This window comes from Venturia canescens, chromosome 10 (genome assembly GCF_019457755.1).
Source record: "Venturia canescens isolate UGA chromosome 10, ASM1945775v1, whole genome shotgun sequence".
Classification (NCBI taxonomy): domain Eukaryota; kingdom Metazoa; phylum Arthropoda; class Insecta; order Hymenoptera; family Ichneumonidae; genus Venturia; species Venturia canescens.
The window spans coordinates 12,184,452-12,205,114 of record NC_057430.1 but is presented as its reverse complement, the minus strand read 5'-3'; the positions used below and the strand labels follow the sequence as shown (position 1 = coordinate 12,205,114).

The following is a 20,663-nucleotide window of genomic DNA, read 5'->3' as shown; positions in this document are numbered from 1 at the left end:
CGGTCGTCCCGGTCAGCGGTCGTCGAGCAGTGGGTGATTTTTGAGTGCACCGTTCCCACTGTCCGGCGAGGTCGAGGGATACGAATTTCTCGTAAAAATAATAAAAAAAAAATATATATAAAACGTTTGAAATCAACTTTGTAAATATCGACGTTTGTATCGTGCGTTGAGCGAGAGGAGCTTCCGAAAGGGGTTCGTCGTGCGTGCGTGTGTGGTCTCTTCTTTGGCGAGAGCGAGAGGAGGAGGCTCGATATAAAACAGCCGAGTTACAAACCGGCGAGGATCCCAGCGGGTTTCAAGCTCCGTACGAAACATATTTTTCCCTTTTCTCAGTCCCCCCATTTCTATATCGTCATTAATACTCGAGTGACAAAGATTCCGTGTGTGTGTGTGTGTGTGTGCGCGCGTGCGTGCGTGTTTTTTCAAACGATTTTTCGCTCCAGCCGAGCGTTTTCAAACGAAGACGATCGCCTTTTACGCCAAGTTCCTTGGCCGCTCTCGGTAAAGATCGCGAGTAAAAAATGCCTGCTCCTCGAAAACGTCGGGATGTTAGAGGCTAGTGTTTTTTGTCTCGAACAACTAATCGGATATTATCGATCCTAAAAGCTGCAGGACATCGAGCCCGGGGCTAAAAAACTTGGCATCGATTCCCGAATCGCTTGCCTCGACTGCGTATCAATATTTATAAATGATAAATAATTATAAGCTCGGCTCGGGCGTGCTGCTGCTGCTGCGGTGGCGGCAAGAAGAAAAGGATTAATTGTGAATGCTCGTAAGCGCGGGGAAGATCTTCATAATTTGAAGTCGTGCTAATAATGCGACGACCAAATCAGTATAAATTACTATCGCGATAAATCAGCGAATTTATAGCTCCTCCTTCGTTATCTTAACTTATTTATTTACGATATTTCGTCAGCGTTGATCGCCAAGTGCGCGAGTGTTGTGTCCGCCGTTTTCGTATTTCTCCGCAAGTGAGAATGTGCCGGTTGTTTTTATCGTGAAGGCTCGCTCAGGCGTGCGCGCGTGATTCGTTGAATGTGGCGCCGAGACTGCGGGTGAGAGTTCAACGCTTGTGCAGACGATGTCGTTCGCGCTTGATGAGTTTGTGCGACGAGGTCGTTTTCGGTTCGGTGCCGAATCGACGAGCGCTCGTCGTCCCGAAATCGCCATCGTTTTGAACCCCTCGAATTTCTGAGTCTCGGGATAGTCCCGCGGCGTACTGGATCGTTCGCGGTTAAAATAGCCTCCACCGGGCGAGAACGTTCGTGACAAAGCGAAAGTGCGATGAGGTTCTGGATTATTTAGAATCGTGCGCGAGCGGGCACATCGTGATCGGAGAATTGAGTGATTACGTTGAAAAAAGGAGGCGAGTTTTGTGTTGCGGAAAGGGGAGAAACAGCGAAAATAAAAGCTCTGAATAAGCAAAGCGCTTCAATACGAGGGAGCACTTGGTGGGAGTGAGATATTCGCGAGATTGTTCGCGTGTGCCGCGCTCGTTTTCGCACGGCGCCGCGATCTTGTGGCAAGTACCACGGGCGGGGATCAAGCATTTAAAAAGAGCCGGAGAAACGGAGGAAAAAGTGCAAACGTCTTACTAACGTCGACGAAGAAAGAAGGAAAATAAAAAATTTTTAAAAACAAATAACACAAGCACGGAGCCACGTGAAACGCTGCATGTGCTAAAGAAGCTCCGGAAATTGCAGTATGGAGGACATGAGCGTAAGTAAAACGCCCATTCGCCGATCAAAGTCTATTCTACTGTTTCATTAGCGATCTATATATGAATACAGATAAACGCATTGCCGCGGTTCCAGCGCACGCCGGCCTCCGTAATCGGGAATATCAAAGTGTGTATAAGCTTCGATCCTACCCGCTAATCAAGATCTCCCCGGCTCGAGAATATACTTTTATTTAAAAAATACAAAATGAAATACAAAAAAATGTGCAAGATTTGCTGACTCACGCGGGAAGGAACTTTATCCCGGGGAGATTGCCGAGTCGATGAGCGCCTGCAAAATAATCACGTTGGCGTTGCGAACATCCGTAAAACTAAATTGACTCGTAATGTCAAATTAACGGAATGATTTCTCGATTTTCATGCTGCTTCTTTGGAGTCGAGAAATTCCGTTGGAAGGGCAAAATGCGAAGGGGAGTTGCTCCAAATTCTCCGAGGTGATTCCGAGTCCCTCAAAACGGCATTGAGTGCTCTCGCTTCCGCAATACTCGTGATTCCATGGTTCTTACGACTCCGAAAGGCGAGAGTTGGATCGACGTCGTTGCGTGGTTCCACGCGACGTCCTTCGTGGCCGCGTGAAACTTTCGAGGTTCCAAGGATGCGCGATTCGGTGCGATTTTCGTGATTTTTTGAGCACGACGACTGAATTGGGTTCCCAAATATCCGTGGCTCCGCGTGGAATCCTTGATCGTTTTTAGTGCCAACGAAGTCTGACGGCGCGTCAAATTTCAGTGACTTTGAGGCAATTTTGTTTTCCGTGCGACTGAATATGTTTGGAGTCTCCCCGGAAATGAGAAAACGCGGTTCCTCGAGAACCGCGAGTTCCCAGACCCGCGACTGACGCTCTATCGTTGCGATTGGTCAAATGGGAAAAAGGGTCTGTCAAAGCCGTCAAGCTCTACGCGTCCGGGGTACCGGCCGCCGTCGTGAAAATGGCTTGGAACAGTAAATCGGAAACGTTATAATGGCGCGATAAATCGTCCCGCGGAGGTTATACTTTATACGCGGATGTTTTGTTTCGTTTTTTCTGTTCTCCCGGAACGTTTACGCTCGCGATCGATTCGTAGAGAATTTGCGCCTGTGTGGCTTTGCGGCGTTCGCCGGGCGCTCGGGAGAACAACGAGAAGAAAAGGGGATAAAAAGAGGAGGAAGAAATGCGGCGCAGAAAAAGGGAAGCTCGCTGATGGCGGTCAAGGAAACTGAGAAGCTAACTCCGCACGGCTCTCCCTCCCTCTCCGTGCCTCTTTTTCCCCCGGACGTTTTAATGCTTCGCGTGGCCGCGGGCATATTAGTCGCGGGTTTCGCGTTCGCGCGAGAGCTTTGCCGAAGAACCACGCGAGAGTGAGTCTCCTCTCGCGCACGGGGAGCTGGCGCTGCTCGCGCTGATCCTTCCCGCTGCCGGACAATGAGCCGAGATTGCATATTGTTGTTTATATTTACGCGGCGCGGCATAAATCTTCGTTTAACTTGCATTCACCGGAGTCTTTAGGTGCCGTTCGCGCGCATATATGCGCCGGCTCGATACCAGCTTGTGGCATATAAATATGCACACGCAGCACCGCGAACGTTTAAGGAGGTGCGTAGGTACGAAAAACGTCGACTTTCTCGCTCGCGCACGCGCGAGCGAGAAAGCTTTAGAAAACGCACTATCACCGTGTATAGCCAGGGACTGTGAAAAGCCTACGTGCATAAAACACATTTTACACCAGCCATGATACGCGACCTCCCACACTCTTGAGGCTCGAATAACCGATAAAGAGAGCCCGGGTCAACCTAAAACGAATAAATTCCTCTCGGATATAACTCATTCGGTGGAAACTCCTCTGCGAGTCCCCGCCCTCCCGCATCGCTTTTCATTCCCGTCGTAATCTCGCGACGCGTATTAATAATCCCATCGAAAATGACGTTGGAAAACCCTGGCTGAACGCTCGCCTCGCGCCCCATGCTTTTTAAGCCCTCAATCCTTCATCGAGCTTTTCAGACTAATGGAAATCTCGCTCGGATGCAAACAAACTCGTTTTCTGCGATAAACGTTAAGGTAGCTCGTCCACCAAACGATTTTCTTAAGAAAGCCTTGAAATTTACACAGATGCGTATTGTCGACTGACACGAATATCAAATTTTAAAGGGTTCGTCCTATCTTATCTTAGAAAATATCTTTCCATATTACGAATGAACGCTTCTTACAAAGTTTATGAAAAACGTACTCAACAACAATAATAGATATACAACGAAGGTCTTTAAAATGAAAGATAAATTAGATGAAAGATTTAACGAAATTGGTAAAATAAGCACTGGCAACATCCCATTTGCTCATATCAGCATTTGTGTCTTGTTGCCTCGGCCCATTCTTCTCATAGCATTTTGTCTTTTTATTAATCCTTTATTCTCGATCCATTTCCTTTCGTGTTTTCCGCGTTTGCGCTCTCCAAAGCGATTTTCAGCATAAAAACTCCAGCGTTTTCGCCAGGGACGAATGAAATTTTGGGTTCAGTCGCGGTGACGGATCCCCGTTCAATTAATGGCTTGTTATTTCATTCGCCGCAAAAGATGAGTAGAAAAGGTGTGTATTTATAATTTCGAATAAATAACTCTGACATGAATTTAGAGTGGTAATATCCTTAATTAGGAAGTTAAAATCGACCCAATTTAGAGAGCCATAAAATAATACGATGCTACGGGCATGTCTACCTTAAGGCAACTCGCCGATGCTCGCCGCATATTTTAATGTTGTCAACTAATTTGTTGCCCAGAACGCACGCGTTCCCCCGCTCGCGCGTCACTACTCCGACTCTCGCGATTGTCGGACCTTCCGACACTTTATTCTCGATCGTATTGCATGTACATCGAGGCAAATTGTTGGCACACATTACCCCTCGAATACCCCAGGCGCAAAGGAGGGTTGCCGCGCCGCCACCGCCGCCGCATGCGCTTTGGATGGCGAGAACGCGCCGGGCTACGAGAATAAGGGGGCAGAATATGAGGGGGGTTCGTCACGGATAACGCGGCGGTCTTCATTAAACCCTAAGCGCTCTTTGCGTGCTGGCCGACCATTAAGAGATGCCCGGACCGGCCTACAACTAATTTGTACTGTAAATGAGATCCCGGGGAACGCGCGAGCAAACTTCTTTTTCTCTCTCTCTCCCTCCCCCTCCGACGCGTCGGACCTCTCCCAGTGTCTTTTGCTTTCTTTAACGCCACGGAGAAAAAATACAGGGAAGAAGTCACTCCGCGGAGCAAAAGTTGCGAGGCGTACAATATTGAGCGGAGAGAAACTGCGGGAAAATGGACGTGCGAGGGGAAATTATTTCGTTTGAGAAATGTTTATTTAGCGGGGAAGAAGAGTCATAAAAATGTAAATAATATATGTTAATAATTCCCGTTGGGTCGCCCTCGGCGATTCTTCTCCCATCGTATTTTCTACATTTTCTTTTACAATGTTAATATACCCCTTGACGATGAGTCCAACTTAACGCGTTAATTCAATTAGAACGGAGCGAAACATTTTTATGGCGCACGATTCGAGAATTTTTTCGACGAGAGACGAAACGCGCGCCTCGCAGTCGGTGAACGACTCCTCATCCGTTGTGTTCCTATTTCTTCGTCCTCCCGCGATGGAAAAACAGGAATACACCGCGGGGCCCAGAAAAATGAGTAATTTTAATTTGATTCCTCAGAGATCGGATTTTCACGCTCTCTTGGCATTTTATCACGTAAATGTCGCATTTTTAATTCTCTTCTCTTTACCCTTTACTTTTTGTTTATAAAATCTGATCTTGTACTGGAATTACACGTCTAAACACTGTAATATCGCGCGTGGCTCGTCCACGCCGTGGCCAATCGATCGGTCACGATTCTTCGTGATTCCGTACACAGGTAACCGTACGCAAACGTCTATAACGTACCGAAAGTAAATCTCCCTCTCTCTGGCTCGGCTTTCCGTGTGTGCGCGTCCCGACCTCCGTGTGTAATATCGTGAGTAAGTTACGGGTGAGCTCGTGTTCACCTTTACGCTGCGGTGTAGCGAATCGCGCCGACTAATTTGTAGGAAAAAAGAAGTAACGAGTCTCAAACTAATTCGTCCAATCAACTTGGATGTTCCTTCACAATTAAGAACGAGACGAAAGTAAGCTGCATTTAAAGGTCGATAGAATTTACCCCACTTTTGTAATCGCGCGAGCAAAACTCGCACTTAAGGTCGTTCGGCCATAAAATTAAGGTCCCCAGCATTTCAGCTAATTTTCATGCACGTTTCAAGGGCTCACAAAGTTACGAATTCGATCGTTGGCTATTCCGGAATTCGCCATTCCGGTTTTACACACTCGTAGCCATCGTGCGATGTCCGAAGAATGAAAAAAAAAAATCAATTATCCCCGAAAAGCCAATTTCAAAACGTCATTCGTCGATTTTTTTCGTCGAATCAGCCGAGGCCCACCGCTTTTTCCCCACCTCAAGATGAAAGGGCACGAATTCTGCGCGCTGTCGAAATTTTTCGACTCGATCGACCGACAAACCTCGGAAAATCGTGCCCAAATTCGGGCCCTCTTCGAAAAATATTTCCCACTCCTTAAAACTGAAATTGTCACGAGTCAATGAAAACGCTGCTCGATTCTCATTAAACCGGTGCAAACCGTGACAAAAAATCCTGCAGATGAGATCGAAATACGAAAAAATGGAGAGAGCACGCTGAGCGCGCTCGCATATCGCTCGATTCATCGAATAACAACTGCTATAATTAAAGCGAATTCCTCGAAGAGAAAAGCCAGAGGTGCAGGCTAGTCGCCCCGAGCATTAATTTATATATGAGACTCACATTTATTTGCAAAAAAAGAATGTATATGAGCGCCTAATAATAATGTAAGCATGCGAAAGCGTAACACGACGACGCGCCTGATAAGTGTGTTACATAGATCTAACGCGGGTGCGCGGCACAGAAATAAAGTGCGTGGGAATGCAGAGGGGATGAAGGAAGAGAGAAAATAGCCCGATTATGCCCTCACAAGTGCAAGGGAGCTCGCGCGGAGACGTCGACGCATAAGACGAAAAAATAAGTGAGCGAAATGAAGCGGCGAAGCGAGAGGAGGAAAGGAAGAGGAAGAACTCGCTGGCTGCTCGAATATTCAAACGACGACGTCGCTTTAAACGTCCGACAGAGCGGTAATCGTGCGGGTAATCGTTTCCCAGTAATCGTTCCTCCCTCTTTTATCCCTTCTTATTTATATCGTTTTCTGAGCGCTCTCGCCAACTCTCGCGAGATCGCGATGTGACTATTTCAGTTTCTTTCGCGCCTGCGGATCGCGATGGGGGGGGATTAATAATTGGTCCGATGGTTGATCAAACGTCTCGTAAATCGGATAAAAATGTATAAAAATTTACGATAATTAATAGAAACGAAGAAACTCACTCCCGCGCGTCATTATCGGAAGAGGCTGCTTAGAAGCTTTTTTAACGAATCCTCTCAACCGGAGTTTTCTTTGCATATAAACGAGTCTGACGTTACGAAAAAATAGCACGTCGAGAGCAGCTCTTCAGGGAAATAAAATTAAAACTTTCCTCGGGGATACACGTGAAAGGATTTTCCCAGGCATCGGGGAATTATCGAGGTCTCGGGGCCTCGCGAGTAATCAGCCAATGATTAATGGCAATTTGTAATTATGCCTTGATCGAAAGGGAAAAATAAAATGAGGCTAAAATCGAATCGAGATGTACGTGGTTTTTTCTTCTTCAAGCTTCGTAATTGAACTCACTTTTTTCACGATATTGAACATTTATTATTTGGAGAGAATATAAAATTCATTAGTACTCTTTCCTAATCACTGTTATTAAGGTACGAAACATTCCGAGTCTCCGATCACTCGAGGGCGAGCCATCAATCATTTATTTCGGTTACAAACTCTAAAAATCCTACAAATGAGAAATCGCGCGAGGAAGCGAAAGCTCTTTGCGTTCGGGGGAACGAGATATTTCTTACGTTATTCTGTAAATCGATCCCGGCCCAGAGATCTCGAGGCAGTCCCCTCAGGGCCGTCTCGAGGCATAATTAATAATAATTGCGGAAAAAGCACGATGAAAAAAGAGCAATTGCCGATATCGAATCGATCCCTGCGGTGCGTAGGGGGGTAATTCGCGAGTGCTAAATAATATTATTATGCAGAATTATTTATATGGGACAGCCGAGTATATCTTCATTAAAATCTCGCTGCGTATGTTGGCTGCATCAATAACGTTGCGTCCCGCTCGATAAGGACGAAATAATCGTCGATCAATGCTCGTGTCCACGTACGCGTGTATTTTCGACGGCGACTTCACAATTACTCGAGTAATTAGTGCCTCTCGGTTTTGCCAAATAAACTCACGCGACTATGTTTTATGCGATTTACTTCGAATGACGCGACGACGCTTGCGCAGCGTTGCAGTCCGACGAAATGCACGGAAGGAAGATTCGTATAATTCACCAATTTACTGTTTCACGAATCATTGGCGCGGGATGAAAAACTACGAATATGACGCTGAAGTTTCCAACGTTGGAGTCCAACGAAATGATCGAAAAAAACTCTCCAATAATTCCAGTAATTCTCCTATTTTCTTCCCTGCCAAATTTGCGGTTCGTAGTTTTTCAAGCTGCACCAACGATTCGTGAAACAAAAAATTGGTGAATTACAAACGTTTTTTTCCTTCATTTCGTTGGACTGCAACGTTGGAAACTTCAGCGTCGTACTACGAATTGAAAATTCGTTAGAAAACAAAGTTGGAAATTTACTGAAATTATCGAGCTTTTTTTACATAATTTCGTTGGACTCCGACGTTGCAAACTTCAACGTCGTAAAGACGCGCGCGCGTCGGCCCAAAACTCGCTGAACACTTGATGCGAATATACATCGAAATTCTCATGAAAAATCTGTTCTCAATGCAGAGAGATAAAAAAAAAAATGTAATTGCAGTCACGTAGAACATCGGAGCGTACTGTTTCACGCGATTCGTGTAATAAACCTATCTCGAGGAGCCTTTGATGTTACTACGGGGGGTCGAAAGTGCATAGGTCTTGGGAGGGTAAAAGACCTGCAGCATATCCGAGCCCTCTCGCCCTCCCTCTTGCTCTTTCTCCCTCAGCTGTTTCTGCGGATATCTCAAACACGTTTCCTTCGAGCCTCTCGTAAATATATGATCCATTCTCGGAGTACTTGAAATTCATAGTCACTGTAAATCCTCGGAGTATCTTCGAGCTTTTTTCTAACTACTTCCTAAATCCCGTCCTGGCTTCGATATTCGTTTCGATTCTCGGGGGATCTCATTCGGAATGGGCAGGAAATAAGAGAATATGAAAATATCGATGAAAAATTTCGATTGCGACTTGAGGCGCTCGAGATTTGAGAAAAACGTTTTTCTTTCTCAGAGCAAAAGTTCAAAGGGTACTCGTCTTACGAACCGACCGCGCTCTCGAATAACGTGCACTATTCTCGTGTGCCGGAGCACGCAACGCCTTAATTTTTCCCTGCACTTTTCGTTTTTTTCGCCTGCGCCTTCGCTCTCTTTCCTCCAGTTTTTTCCTCCCGTCTTTTCCTCTCTCCTTCTCTCCCCCTCCCATTCCCTTGCCCTTTTCTCCCTCGCCTTCTTCATTGACTCGGAGACCTCCGTGACTTATTTATACCGAGCTCTGCGCGGATACACCTTGAGAGGCTTTGCTCCGCAAAGAGCTCTCGCCCGGTGCTCGCACGCTTTATTTATACAAGCTCTCGACTAGTATCGATTGCCTTTACTTACTGCTACACCCCCTCGTCGTGCAAAATTCACTGGGAGCATGTCGCTTGGCAGAAGTGGCGGAGAAAATTCTCGCTGAAAATGCACTCGCTGCAAAGCGAGTGGATTTTTCATCGATTCTACTAGCTCCTCTGTTTATCCTCCGGTTTTGCGGTACCTTTATTCATACACGCGCGGTCAAAGCATCGCCTCGAATCAGCTTTCGCTAAAATAACGCGTACGGAAAAAGGAGAAAGAGAAGGAGGGAGCGAGGAAGAGAAAACCGAGTCTGGCTCACGTCTTAATTTCATACTCCATAAAGCTCATAATTTTTCAATACGGTGGAGAACAAGAGAGAGAATTCTTGCCCTTTATGGCGTATCGTGTACCTGAGACGCTCAATTAACGGTTAACCCTGACGCGTATACGCCGAGAGGAGAAACTCACCAGATTTCAAATCAACGTTTGATTCGCTTTTATATATTTATATACGTCGGGTTTATGGGTTTCTATAGGTATAGCTATGGGCTCGCGAGCTTCACCGGGGTATGGTATTTTAGACAGGAGAATTTGACCCCGTACGGTTCAATTAAAATGACTTGCTTCAACGTCCAGGTGAATAGAAAATATTGGCAAAGCTCGAGACTGATTCGTTCGATCGAGAGTAGATGCGCAGTCTGCGAATATTTTTACGCAGTTCCCTGCGCGCACGAGTGTAATATCGGAGGAAACAAGCTTAATGACAATGGTACGAAAAAATGTTTAGTGCGGAGAAGATTCTCACGTATAACGTTTTTGTCCCCCGAGGTCGTGTAATTTCTCAAACAATGCTTCGTAAATTTGCGCTTTTTACTGTCGCTCGTAAATGAAAAAAATGTATATTCCGATGTTGAATGCGAGAAAAGACGTTCACGAATGGGGAAAAAGGCTGAAAGAGAGGAACAAATTCTACACTTTGTTGAGGAGAAAAAAGGGACAGAATTCCAGCACAGGCTCGAATGTCATTTTGCGATTTCTCGATTCTCGAAGGGGCTATAAAATCGAAGTATCCGCGATGGTGAGAACGAGAAGTTTATTTCTTGCACCTCTCCCATCGTACTCGAGACTTTTCTGCTTTGTCACGCTTGCCACAGTATCGCGCAAAAACAAATAAGCGACACGAGACCAAAGATCGTTGCAAGTGCTCTCGTTAATGCAATTTTATTTCTTCATTAAGATTTTTTTCTCTTCGTCGTACTTATTTTGTTTTAGTCAACAGACTTTATCTCACAATATTTTTTAAAACCTCACGTGCCCACGATTTCTTGAAATCGTATCCAAAGACGACGATTCCGCCCATTTTACCTTGAAAGTAGCGAAATTTCTTCCTTCTCTCATCGAAATTCTTCGAGTTGCGATTATTTTTGTAAAGAACAAAAACGAGTGATGCTTCCTCGATTATTTTCGAATGAATTCCAGCACAATTTCAATTTAACGGATCTTTTTATTCGCGTTTGATAATCCTGCGATAGTAATCTCGCGAGCTGGCACCACTCGAAGCTCGCGCGAATCACTCTCGAGTCCAGGTGTGTCTGTGTGCATAAACGCACGTACCGTGCAATTCACCCCGTGCCCATAATCCTCGTCTATGGATCGCTGGCTTTGAAGGGCAGCAGCCGGAAATTTTATCGTGTGCGTCGAGATAGAGTCTATCTTTGGATCGAGCGTATACACGCTTTCGAACAATTTCTCGAGTTCATTGAGAAGAGAAAGAGAAAAGGATGCGGATAAGAAGTGAGAGGCCGAGGGGGGAGAGAAAATAACAAGGAGCAATGAAAAAGGCGTGGATATACAAGGGAGCCTGAATAAGGAAGTATCTCTTGGCACGCCATTGAGCTAATCGTTTTACACGAAGAAATCAAGCGCGTAGAAGCAACGGTTGCCACTAATTTTCTCCTCATTACGGTTCAATGCGTTTCTACACCTTCCAGCGTAACTTCATCCGCAACGCACACACGACTGAATAAACCGAGGAGGGGGGCGGGGGGAGGTGATACACGGACACGTAGACGCATCGAGCCCGAAGATAAGAAAAATATCAAAGAGCCATATTCGGCTTTTATCGTATTAAACTTTTACGCCCTTTTGTTTGGGAAAAATGTGCGAAGGTATCGATATTCCTCGACGTTCCTTTAAAGAATCCTCTCCGCATGCGCCGCGAGAGGAGACTCGTCGCCTCTCCGGGCTTCGCGAAAAGACTGTAATCTCGTTAACGGAAGATAGGAGAGAAGCTCTCTCGCGCAAAAGTGTAGAAAACGGTATTCGTCCATACTCTCTATCGAATCTCCATCGATAGGGTACCGTTTTTACGAGAATATCCCTCTGGAGAAACACGGATCGTAAATGTATGAAATTGTGGTACGAGCAAATTGAATTTGCCCGGGATGAGAGAGTGCGCGGAAATTTAGAGGGGCGCGGGGGGCGCGGAAATAATGTGAAGCTTAATTACATGTACGCGCTTGGAAATAATCCGTCGTGAAAACGTTCTCTCGCGCGCGGTGCTCTTTTTTCAAGAGCAATGATAATGCGATGATAAATTGATTGAATAAAAAAAGGGGACTCGGAACTGTGTGTGCTGACTCGGTGTTCTCCAGAGGATGAAGATATTCTCGTTTCATCAGGACGAAAAAGTATACGTGGGAGGGCAAGTGTCTCCTCCGGGCAAGTGTATATAAACGCGGCGCCGTTTTCCCCGCCACTCGCTCCCTCCCCCCCTCAAAGTTTCTTTCTTCTCTTTCTCTCGGGCTTTTTTACTCGTGGCCCGGGGTGGCGCACAAGGCGAGACACGGGATGAAAGGTGCCGCGGTTTCTCGGCACACACCGAAAGGGCGAAAGAGTGGATAAACGACGAGAACTTGGAGCAAGATCGGAGAGAGAGAGAAGAAAGGAAATTGAGAGAAATGAGATAAAGTGGAAAGAGAGAAAGAGCGAGAGCAAGAAAGATAATTCCTTTCTACGTTTCGATGGTCCCTGTATTTATGACTCTTTCGTATACTTTTCTCCCCTTGCTCCAATATTCGAAGGACTCCTTAGTTTTTTCTCTCTTTTATTCTTGTTCTCATTCTCTGCTTCACTCAAAACGATGATGAGCTCTCTCGTTCTTTTTATCTTTTGCTTTCTCTCTCGCCTCTTCGGTTGCGTATCCACAAACGAATGTTTTCGCCGAGGCTTATTTTCTACGCTGGTGTCGATTACCGGGCTCGAGAATTCCTCGTTCTACCGATTGGAGCGAGCGATTGCGCGCGCGCGCGACTCCTAATTTCTCTCAAAAAAATCCGTCTCTAGGCCTCGAAACGGTGAGGCGTCGGGCGAGAAAATCGATTCCGAGTTCTCAACGTCAAGTGCGAAGAAAAAGCGCGGCCCCGAATGCGTCGCCGATAAAGCCTCGATTTGACAAGAATTTCTCGAGATTATATTGCAGCCCCTCCTTTTCCTTTTATTCTCCTCGGAAATCGGTTCAAAGTCTTGCTTCGAAAATATTTCAATCGGTCCTCGCGATCCTCTTTTCCAGGACTTTGTCCTGGGAATATTTATTTTTTCAGCCATTCTTTCTTGCCGCCCGCTCTCCGGCAACTGTTTTTTTCACCTTGGCTACAACGATTAGCCATCGCTCCCGCACTAATTCCGGCCCTTTGCGAGTGACTAACAAGGGACTCGAGGGAAAAAATGGCTCCGGGCTCGCGGCGAATCCTCGTTTAATTTCTAGTTTTTTTTATTTTTCAGTTTTTTCCTTTCGGGAATACGTCGCGCTCGCGGAGACTTTCGTGATGATGGCCCCAATGAAATCGCACAGAATCCGAGAGACTCCGCGTCAGCGAGCCACTATGCCGGAGAGCAGAGCAGACCAGGATACATAATGACGCTCATAAAACTCTCGTAAAACGTCCTCACTCCCGTATATCTCCACCATCCGCCTTCTTATAAACACCATGGGATCGTAAACACTCGAAATTATTGGCGGCTTTCGCTCTCCGTCTCTTTCTCTCTTTCTCATATTTCGGTGCGTGCGCTCTCAATTTTCAGATGAGTCGATCATTTCCGCCGTCCTCTCTCGCGCCCGATCGTTTTACAATGTTTTCCGATCTCCGAACAAGTTCGAAACGATTAAGGCTCGGAGTTCCGCAAACGCGCTTCGAAGCCGAGCAACAATTCCGATGTCGTTGCATCTCTTTTTATTTCTTTTTCTCTTCGTCTTTTTTTTTTTCTTTTTTTTTTTACGATATTTCAAAAACACACGGGGCTCATTCGCGCGCATTTTTTTCCTACGTTTTTCTCTTACCGCTCCGAGAGAGGGCTCGGGTGGAATGAATGACAAAAAAAACACGCGCGGCTCTATATGTCCGTCATTAATTTTCTTAATGAAGCCTCTCACCTCGTCGCCCCGATGCCGAGACTCCTCCGGTATTTGCGTAATTAAAGAACTTGCGAGAAAATATCGGAACGAATAAATGGGCGACAAGTTAAAAATTTGTTTTTATTCTAAGCATCGCTCTTTTCGCGGCGATTTGGAGACTCTGCGCGCGCGGCAGCGCGCGCGCGGTCCGAATTATGCGCGAATCTTTACGACGTGTAGGCAACGAGAGTTACGACATCTCACTCATTGATTTATCGACGGAATTTATTCGTTTCTCCCGCTCGTCTCCCGTCCTCGTATCGGCATGTGTTCTCGCTCTTCCACGCTCGTATTATTCACTCCGTAAGTTTGTTTTCTTCTTTACTTGTTGCTGCTCACCCCTCCGACGCGCCGAGAGGTCAGAATACGATACGAAATTGATCGGGCATTATCGGACGTATTAGTTTACGTGTTCTCTATCGATTTTATCGTTTCGTCCCGCGGTCCATTGCTTTTTTGGCTCTTTCATGCCTCGCGCACCGGTATATCCCGCGCATCTTTCGATGTTCCGTCTACGTTGTAAATAATTCATTAGAAATGCTAATAATTTAATAGGATTCATTGTTCCCCCCCCCCCTCCAATTTGATCGATTTCGTTGCTGCACGCACCTGCACCCTTGTTTTCTTACCTTCTCAAAAGTCCCATACGTTTCTGTTAATTCCTTCGATTTTTCAATCCTCCCCTCCCCAGGAGTCACCCTCTTTTTCAACTCCATTCGGAATTTCGAAACCGTCCATTATTCCCTCCATTATTTTTCGTCCCCGCACGAACAAATGTCCACGCATATACGATTTTTTATTTCAAAGCGTGCTTTATTATGCGAGAAGACTGGGTTAATAAAGATATCCCCGTTACAACAGAGTCGTATATTAAACTCCGGCTGATTTTTACGTTTGAATAAAAGCCGCTTAATTTAAGGAGTGATTTTAACGATCGACATAAATTTTCGAACTACCGATCGTAATCGCCGGTGTATGCGCAGGCTGCTCCCCCCACCGTCGCTTATTCGATAGTGCTCTCACGGATGGAGACTTTTCTGGGCAATGTCGTTTGGCTCATTTCTATTTCACGAGTCATATTTTAGGAGAAAACATCGAATTTAAGTGGTTTGTGGAAAAATCAAGTTTATGGGGACTTGGATAGAACATTTTGAGCGGGATAGTTCGTCGGTGATGGTTTATTCGGATTTTTTAACTTCTTGCACCGAATTGGAAAGTGATTTTTAAGCGGAGAGTGCTCGAGCGGCTCTTTCTCCTTTTTTTTTGAGTTTTAATCTCGGTCGGCAGTTATGATCGTGTGGGAGCGCGCGTTCGCCTTTCAACGCCCGGCGAAAAACGAAAAGTACGTACGTTAGTTTGGCAAACGTCGCCTAAGTTTCGCGAGTAAATATGAGTAAGATAAAAACGAGGGGGCCGGGAAGGGAAGAGCAAAAAAACGTGGATAAGCAACGATACAAAAATCTCAATTCCCATGCAAATCAGCCAATTTATTTCTCTGACGGTCTCCCAAAACGATTAGGTTAATGCGAAGCTCTTCTCGCTGAGCAGCGACCAGCCCCGCCGGGGGAACCGCGAGCATTCGTGAAATCCTGTTTTTCGATGATCTTCCCGATATTCTCGAAGCTTCCGAGCGAAATCCACCGAGAAGAATATCCGCGTTTACCTCGGCTCCTTGCCTCCAAATCCTTTTGCACGCCGGGCCAAATGTCATTGTTAAAAGACGAAAAAAAAACGACGTCGATGTTAATCGATGTCGCAAACAAATGCATTCTCCACTCAAATTAATCGCTCCTGGCTGACTTCCCTCTTGGCACAAGCCCCGAAATGTTGCTTCGTCCTCTGAAATTGGCCAATTGGCTAGGAATCAATATTCATTAATTCCCTCATTAATTAATCGTCGATTAATTAATATTTATGAAATATCCTTAGAATTTTTGCTGCCGTTGCGAAAGTTGCGAATAATATTCGCCACTGGCATCCTTCGCATTCCGAATTTTACGAAGAGAAGAAAAATGAAACGAGGAAAGAGAATTTATCGGATCAATTCGTTGTATAAAAATTATTCTCATGTAGACACAAAATTATATCTGATTTGTGGAGTGGGTATAATTACCATTCTTGGTCAGCCTTTCCAGTTGCAGCACATAATAATGTATGTATTTATACGTACGTGTATATACGTATATATACATAGAAGCACAGTCTTAACTTGATTAACGAACGGCTCGATTGTAAATCGTCGAGGTGAGCGCTCGTTAAAAATCGATAAGCCACCGCGTCGCGAGCGCCCAAGGAGTGTATAATATCTCGGTGATCCGACTGGAGATCGCGACCGGTATGGAGAGATCGCCGGCTTTTCTCTCCGACGCTGAAAGTCCTTTTATTTCTGAGCATTTTGTTTTTTCTTTATCTCCTGTTTTTTTCTTCATTTTCTGCTTATTCCGATCCGTTCTCTCCTCCGTTTTCCATAACAATAAACTCGATTAAATACGAATTTATTTGAATGTGGATTTATTTAATATAGTAAATATTGACTCACTCGAGTGTTTGAAAGAAGATTTGGAGTTTGCTCGTTGGGTATCGAGCAGCAGCGAAAATGCAACTCGAAAAAATGCTCTCGCGAGTCTCTGTATAAAATCTCGTAATTGCGTTCGGTTCGTCGTAACTCCTTCTCGACTGCTCCCCGCCATGTTGGCTCCCGCGACTGCGCCAGCTGAAATTTCCGATGCGCTCGAAAGCCACTTTTCGTTTTTCTACGACAAACTCCCCCCGCAAAAACACGAGAATCCGATAATCGTTGGCCAAACAAAGCTCGAAAGTATAAAAGCGAGTGAGGCGAGGGAGAAAGAGAGAGAGAAAAGGAAAGAGCGAGAATTGGACTGAAGAATTTTTCCTTCGCGTAGCAATTTCGCTCGCCGGGATTGAGACACTAGCGACAACGCTCACGGTGCCTTTGCTAATAGTCGGACGTGCGTAGTGGTGGGTCCTCCAATTCCCTCTTTTTCCTCTTCCAGTGTTTGGCCCTTTTTCGTACTCCGATCCAGCATTGCGCTCGATTCGCCAGAACTTTTCGTCTCCTTCTCCGGCCTCGAAATCCCGACGACGTCTTATTTCCTTTTCTTTCCATTTTTGTCTCCTTTCCCACTGGAACTTGAGGAATCGCGTTTTTCTCTTCCGCAGCAAAATTCACGCGATGACGCACTCCCCGCAGCACAGATCAAAATCATCCGAAGCTTCTGCCGAATAAGTTTCTTCTTAATTCGTCGCGCCACCCGCGGTACACCGCAAGGGGTCTCCTTCCTCTCTCACGGCCTCTCGCCGCTCCCGAGCTCTAAATAAAAGGGTTAGAAGCCTCTCGAGTTTATGTTCTCCTTCGAGTATTCGGCTAACGCCATCCAAACTCCATAATTCCCCAATTTTATTCGTTCTAACGTAACTTTTTAGACTTCAAGTAGTCAGCAACGAAATCGCGATTCTTTCTCCACGGCCATTCCAGCTCCTCGGCTATTTCACCGATTTTTATTGCATTCGATCATCCGAGCAGTTTTTATAGCGGTTTAGCTAACAAATTAAACGATTCAATTACATTTCGAGGCGAAATTTTCCCATTATTCGTCCATTTGAACACTAAAGTACGAAATTTAACAACGGTTTTACTCATTTTTTACGATCTTGTTACGGTTTAGCTAACAAATAAAACACGATTCAATTACATTTCGAGGCAAAATTTTCCCATTATTTGTCCATTTGAACGCTAAAGTACGAAATTTAACAACGTTTTTACTCGTTTTTTACGATCTTGTCACGATTTAGCTAACAAATAAAATGATTCGATTTGATCGCGAAGCAAAATCACCGCGTCGACTGTGCATTCGTGCGCGCGCGCGCGCGCGCGCAAAAGTACGAAATTGTTAAACATTCGTGCTCATTCGAAACGCGATCATGAGAATCATCGACTCGCTTTATCCCGACGAGCATTAATTTTCGTCGCGAGCCTTATTTCCAATGAATTTAACCGAATTATTATTCCCAAACGATCTCTCGCGCTCCTCGCCTCGATTATTTATCCATATTGCAAAAAGTCTCCAGTCCAGATAAGAAAGGGAGGGAAGCCGGAGGGATTTAGGGATGACGCGGCTGGAGGAAGGGTGGGAAGATTCGAGGTCGTCTGGGCTGAATGTTGCGAGGTTCTCGCGGCTGCTCGAGAGAGTCGAGGGCGACCCAAGATCGAATGTGCGATCGAGTGTGTAAGTGCGAGCGGGCCACCAGCAGAGCCTGGACCACCGCCGGTGCTACGTTCCTGATGCTGCTGCCGCTGCTGTTGCTCCCGCCACGAATGTATTTTTCTCTCTTTATCTTCGTCCTTTTCTCTCCCCCCGGTCTCCCCGCTTTCTTTGTCTCGCTCTTCCCCTCCTGCTCGTTCTCGACTCGCGCGACAAGAGATAAAAAAGAGTGTATCGTGAGCTGAAACGTTCGAGGGAGAAAGAGAGGGAGCGAAGAAGGACGAAGAAAAGGACACTCCTCGGCAACGACCTGCCCAACGTTCGAGGAATGCGTAGGACGCTCGTAATGATTCGGACCATGTTGCACCCGCGCACCTAACCGTCCCCGCGTTGCCGGGACGAAAAATCCTTTTGAAATCTAGACCTCAAACCTCGCCGTGGGTGTCGCGGTGCGGAGAAACTACGACCGCCGAAAAGTCGACACTCCCGGTGACTTCCTTCGACTATTTCCGTCTCTGGAGATCAATCGAGACTTTCATCCGAGCATGCGACGACGAAACGCCAATCAAAACGGACGTGGAACGTTCCGTGTCGTTGCCAAATTACGATTTTTTGCGAATTTCATTCTCCTATATGCGAGAGAGAAATCACCGCCGGAACACGGCGTGTGGGAACGAAAGAACGAGGCCCGGTATATCGATGCATCGGTTCCCCGGGCCTCGCCGATTACCATCTAACTTTACGAAAAGGAATCTTTCGATGGGATTTAAATTCAAATTCACAAATGTTTGCGATCACCTCGCCTCGAATTTAAAACACGTGACTATTTATCGACGCACCGATCACCACGGTTTATGTCTATATCCCCTTTATATATATCTGTACTTAAACCTCGAAACGTACGCTTGGCAAGAACGCGCGTGGGCTTAAATAATCACAATAATGAGAGTCGTGAAGGAGGAGAAGAGCGGATGAAAACGAATGAAGCGGATGAACCAACGGAAGGGGGGAGGGGGGAAAGGGGTTTGAGAGATCCACGGGAGCGATGACGCGCCGGGGATGTCGCGATCGAAATCGTCTCGTAAAGATCGCGAGGGTTCATCGGGAATTAATTCGGAGCGTTAATTGATCGGCGGAAAGTTAATAGCGGCCCCGCGCGTCTCCATTCATTTGTGTATGTGTGTGTGTTTATAGATTGCACACACATATTGGCCGACATAAACAAGCTAACGATTGGTACAGTATTAAGGCAGCGCAATAGGTCGAATAAATCCGTGCAATATGCTAAGTGGATGCCGATTTCGGGTCTGTAGGAGAGGATCGTAATCACGCCGCGAGAGTCCTAATGAGTCGGAAACGAGGTCGTGATCGACGATCGTACTCTCGGATTTTGTTCATGCGCGCGCGGCTTACAGAGCGAGCCAGCGGGGGTTCTGTTTTTCTTTATTTCCCCGCGCTTATTCCCGTAATCCCGAGATAATTCTCTTTGGCCGATTTCGTGGAGATTCAAATGGCGCCGGGGACGCGAGTGGATCGAGGACGTGGAGCTTTCTTGGAGCGAAGAACGTAAAATTGGACGAGCTGCGGGGATTTTTCTTGGTGCAAATATTTGCGGGGCGCGACTACCTCGCACAATTGAGTTAAGTTAACGTATCTTGGGAAAAAGGAAGTGCAATGATGAAACAAAATCGTTACGTCTTTCGACGTGGCTGCACGAAGCTGGTGAAGAACGCAGGAAAAAAGGGGGAGCGCGGGGCAAAATAAATGGCGATGTAAACGAACGGTACGGCGGGTGTACAAGAGCCACCTCGATGATGATCGGTGCCCTCACCTGGACCGATCTCTCCTCGATGAGGTGACTTCGGGAATCGATCTTCTCGCTCGCCAGAACCCCTCACCTCTCTTTCTTCGTTTCCCCACTCTTTTTATTTCTCTCCTGTTTGTTCGCCTGTAATTAAAGCCTCTCGACCGCCACGGGCGCGACCTCGATTGCTCTCTCTTCTTCCTGATACGCCTACCGATCTCTCACCTTCTCTCTCTCTCTCTCTCTCTCTCTCCTTTTCCCTTCCTCCCTCTTTCTCTTGTACTTTCTCAGTTTCCTTCACTCTTCGTGTGTGCAGTTATTTCTCTACACCACGTCTCACTCAGTCTCACCGATTTTTCTAAAGCCACGGGGTAGAGTTCAAGATATGTCGAATAACCGAATTGTAGAACGGTCGATATTTCGAAATTTTCCAAGTTGCAATATGAGAGGTTGAAGAAAAATAAGCAATTTGGAGATCCTATTTCCGATCGAATATTTAGCAGATTACGTGTTCAACCGAATATTCCTTCTCTGGATTCGTATTTACTCGAAAATATATATTTCGATGGTTTTCATTTCGAACGCCATTTAAACGGACCATACGAATGTCAAAAGTTCATATTTTCGAATTCGAAATGGAGAGCACTTGTTTTATGGACAGACTAGAAATAGAGAGCAAAAAATCGAACGTGAATTTTTCGAGCCTATTAAACGTGGATATGCAGCCCAGCG

At 46.0% G+C, this 20,663-nt stretch overlaps 1 protein-coding gene across 1 annotated transcript in view; it reads left to right on the top strand.

Moving 5' to 3' along the window:
• The first annotated feature begins 1,206 nt into the window (after window positions 1–1,206).
• Window positions 1,207–20,663, top strand: part of LOC122417087 (dual specificity tyrosine-phosphorylation-regulated kinase 1A) — a 74,326-nt gene continuing 54,869 nt past the window's right edge. The window contains exon 1 of the mRNA XM_043430347.1: window positions 1,207–1,719. Coding sequence (XP_043286282.1) covers window positions 1,705–1,719 — 15 coding nt within the window. The 5' untranslated portion in view covers window positions 1,207–1,704. The remainder of the gene's footprint in view (window positions 1,720–20,663) is intronic.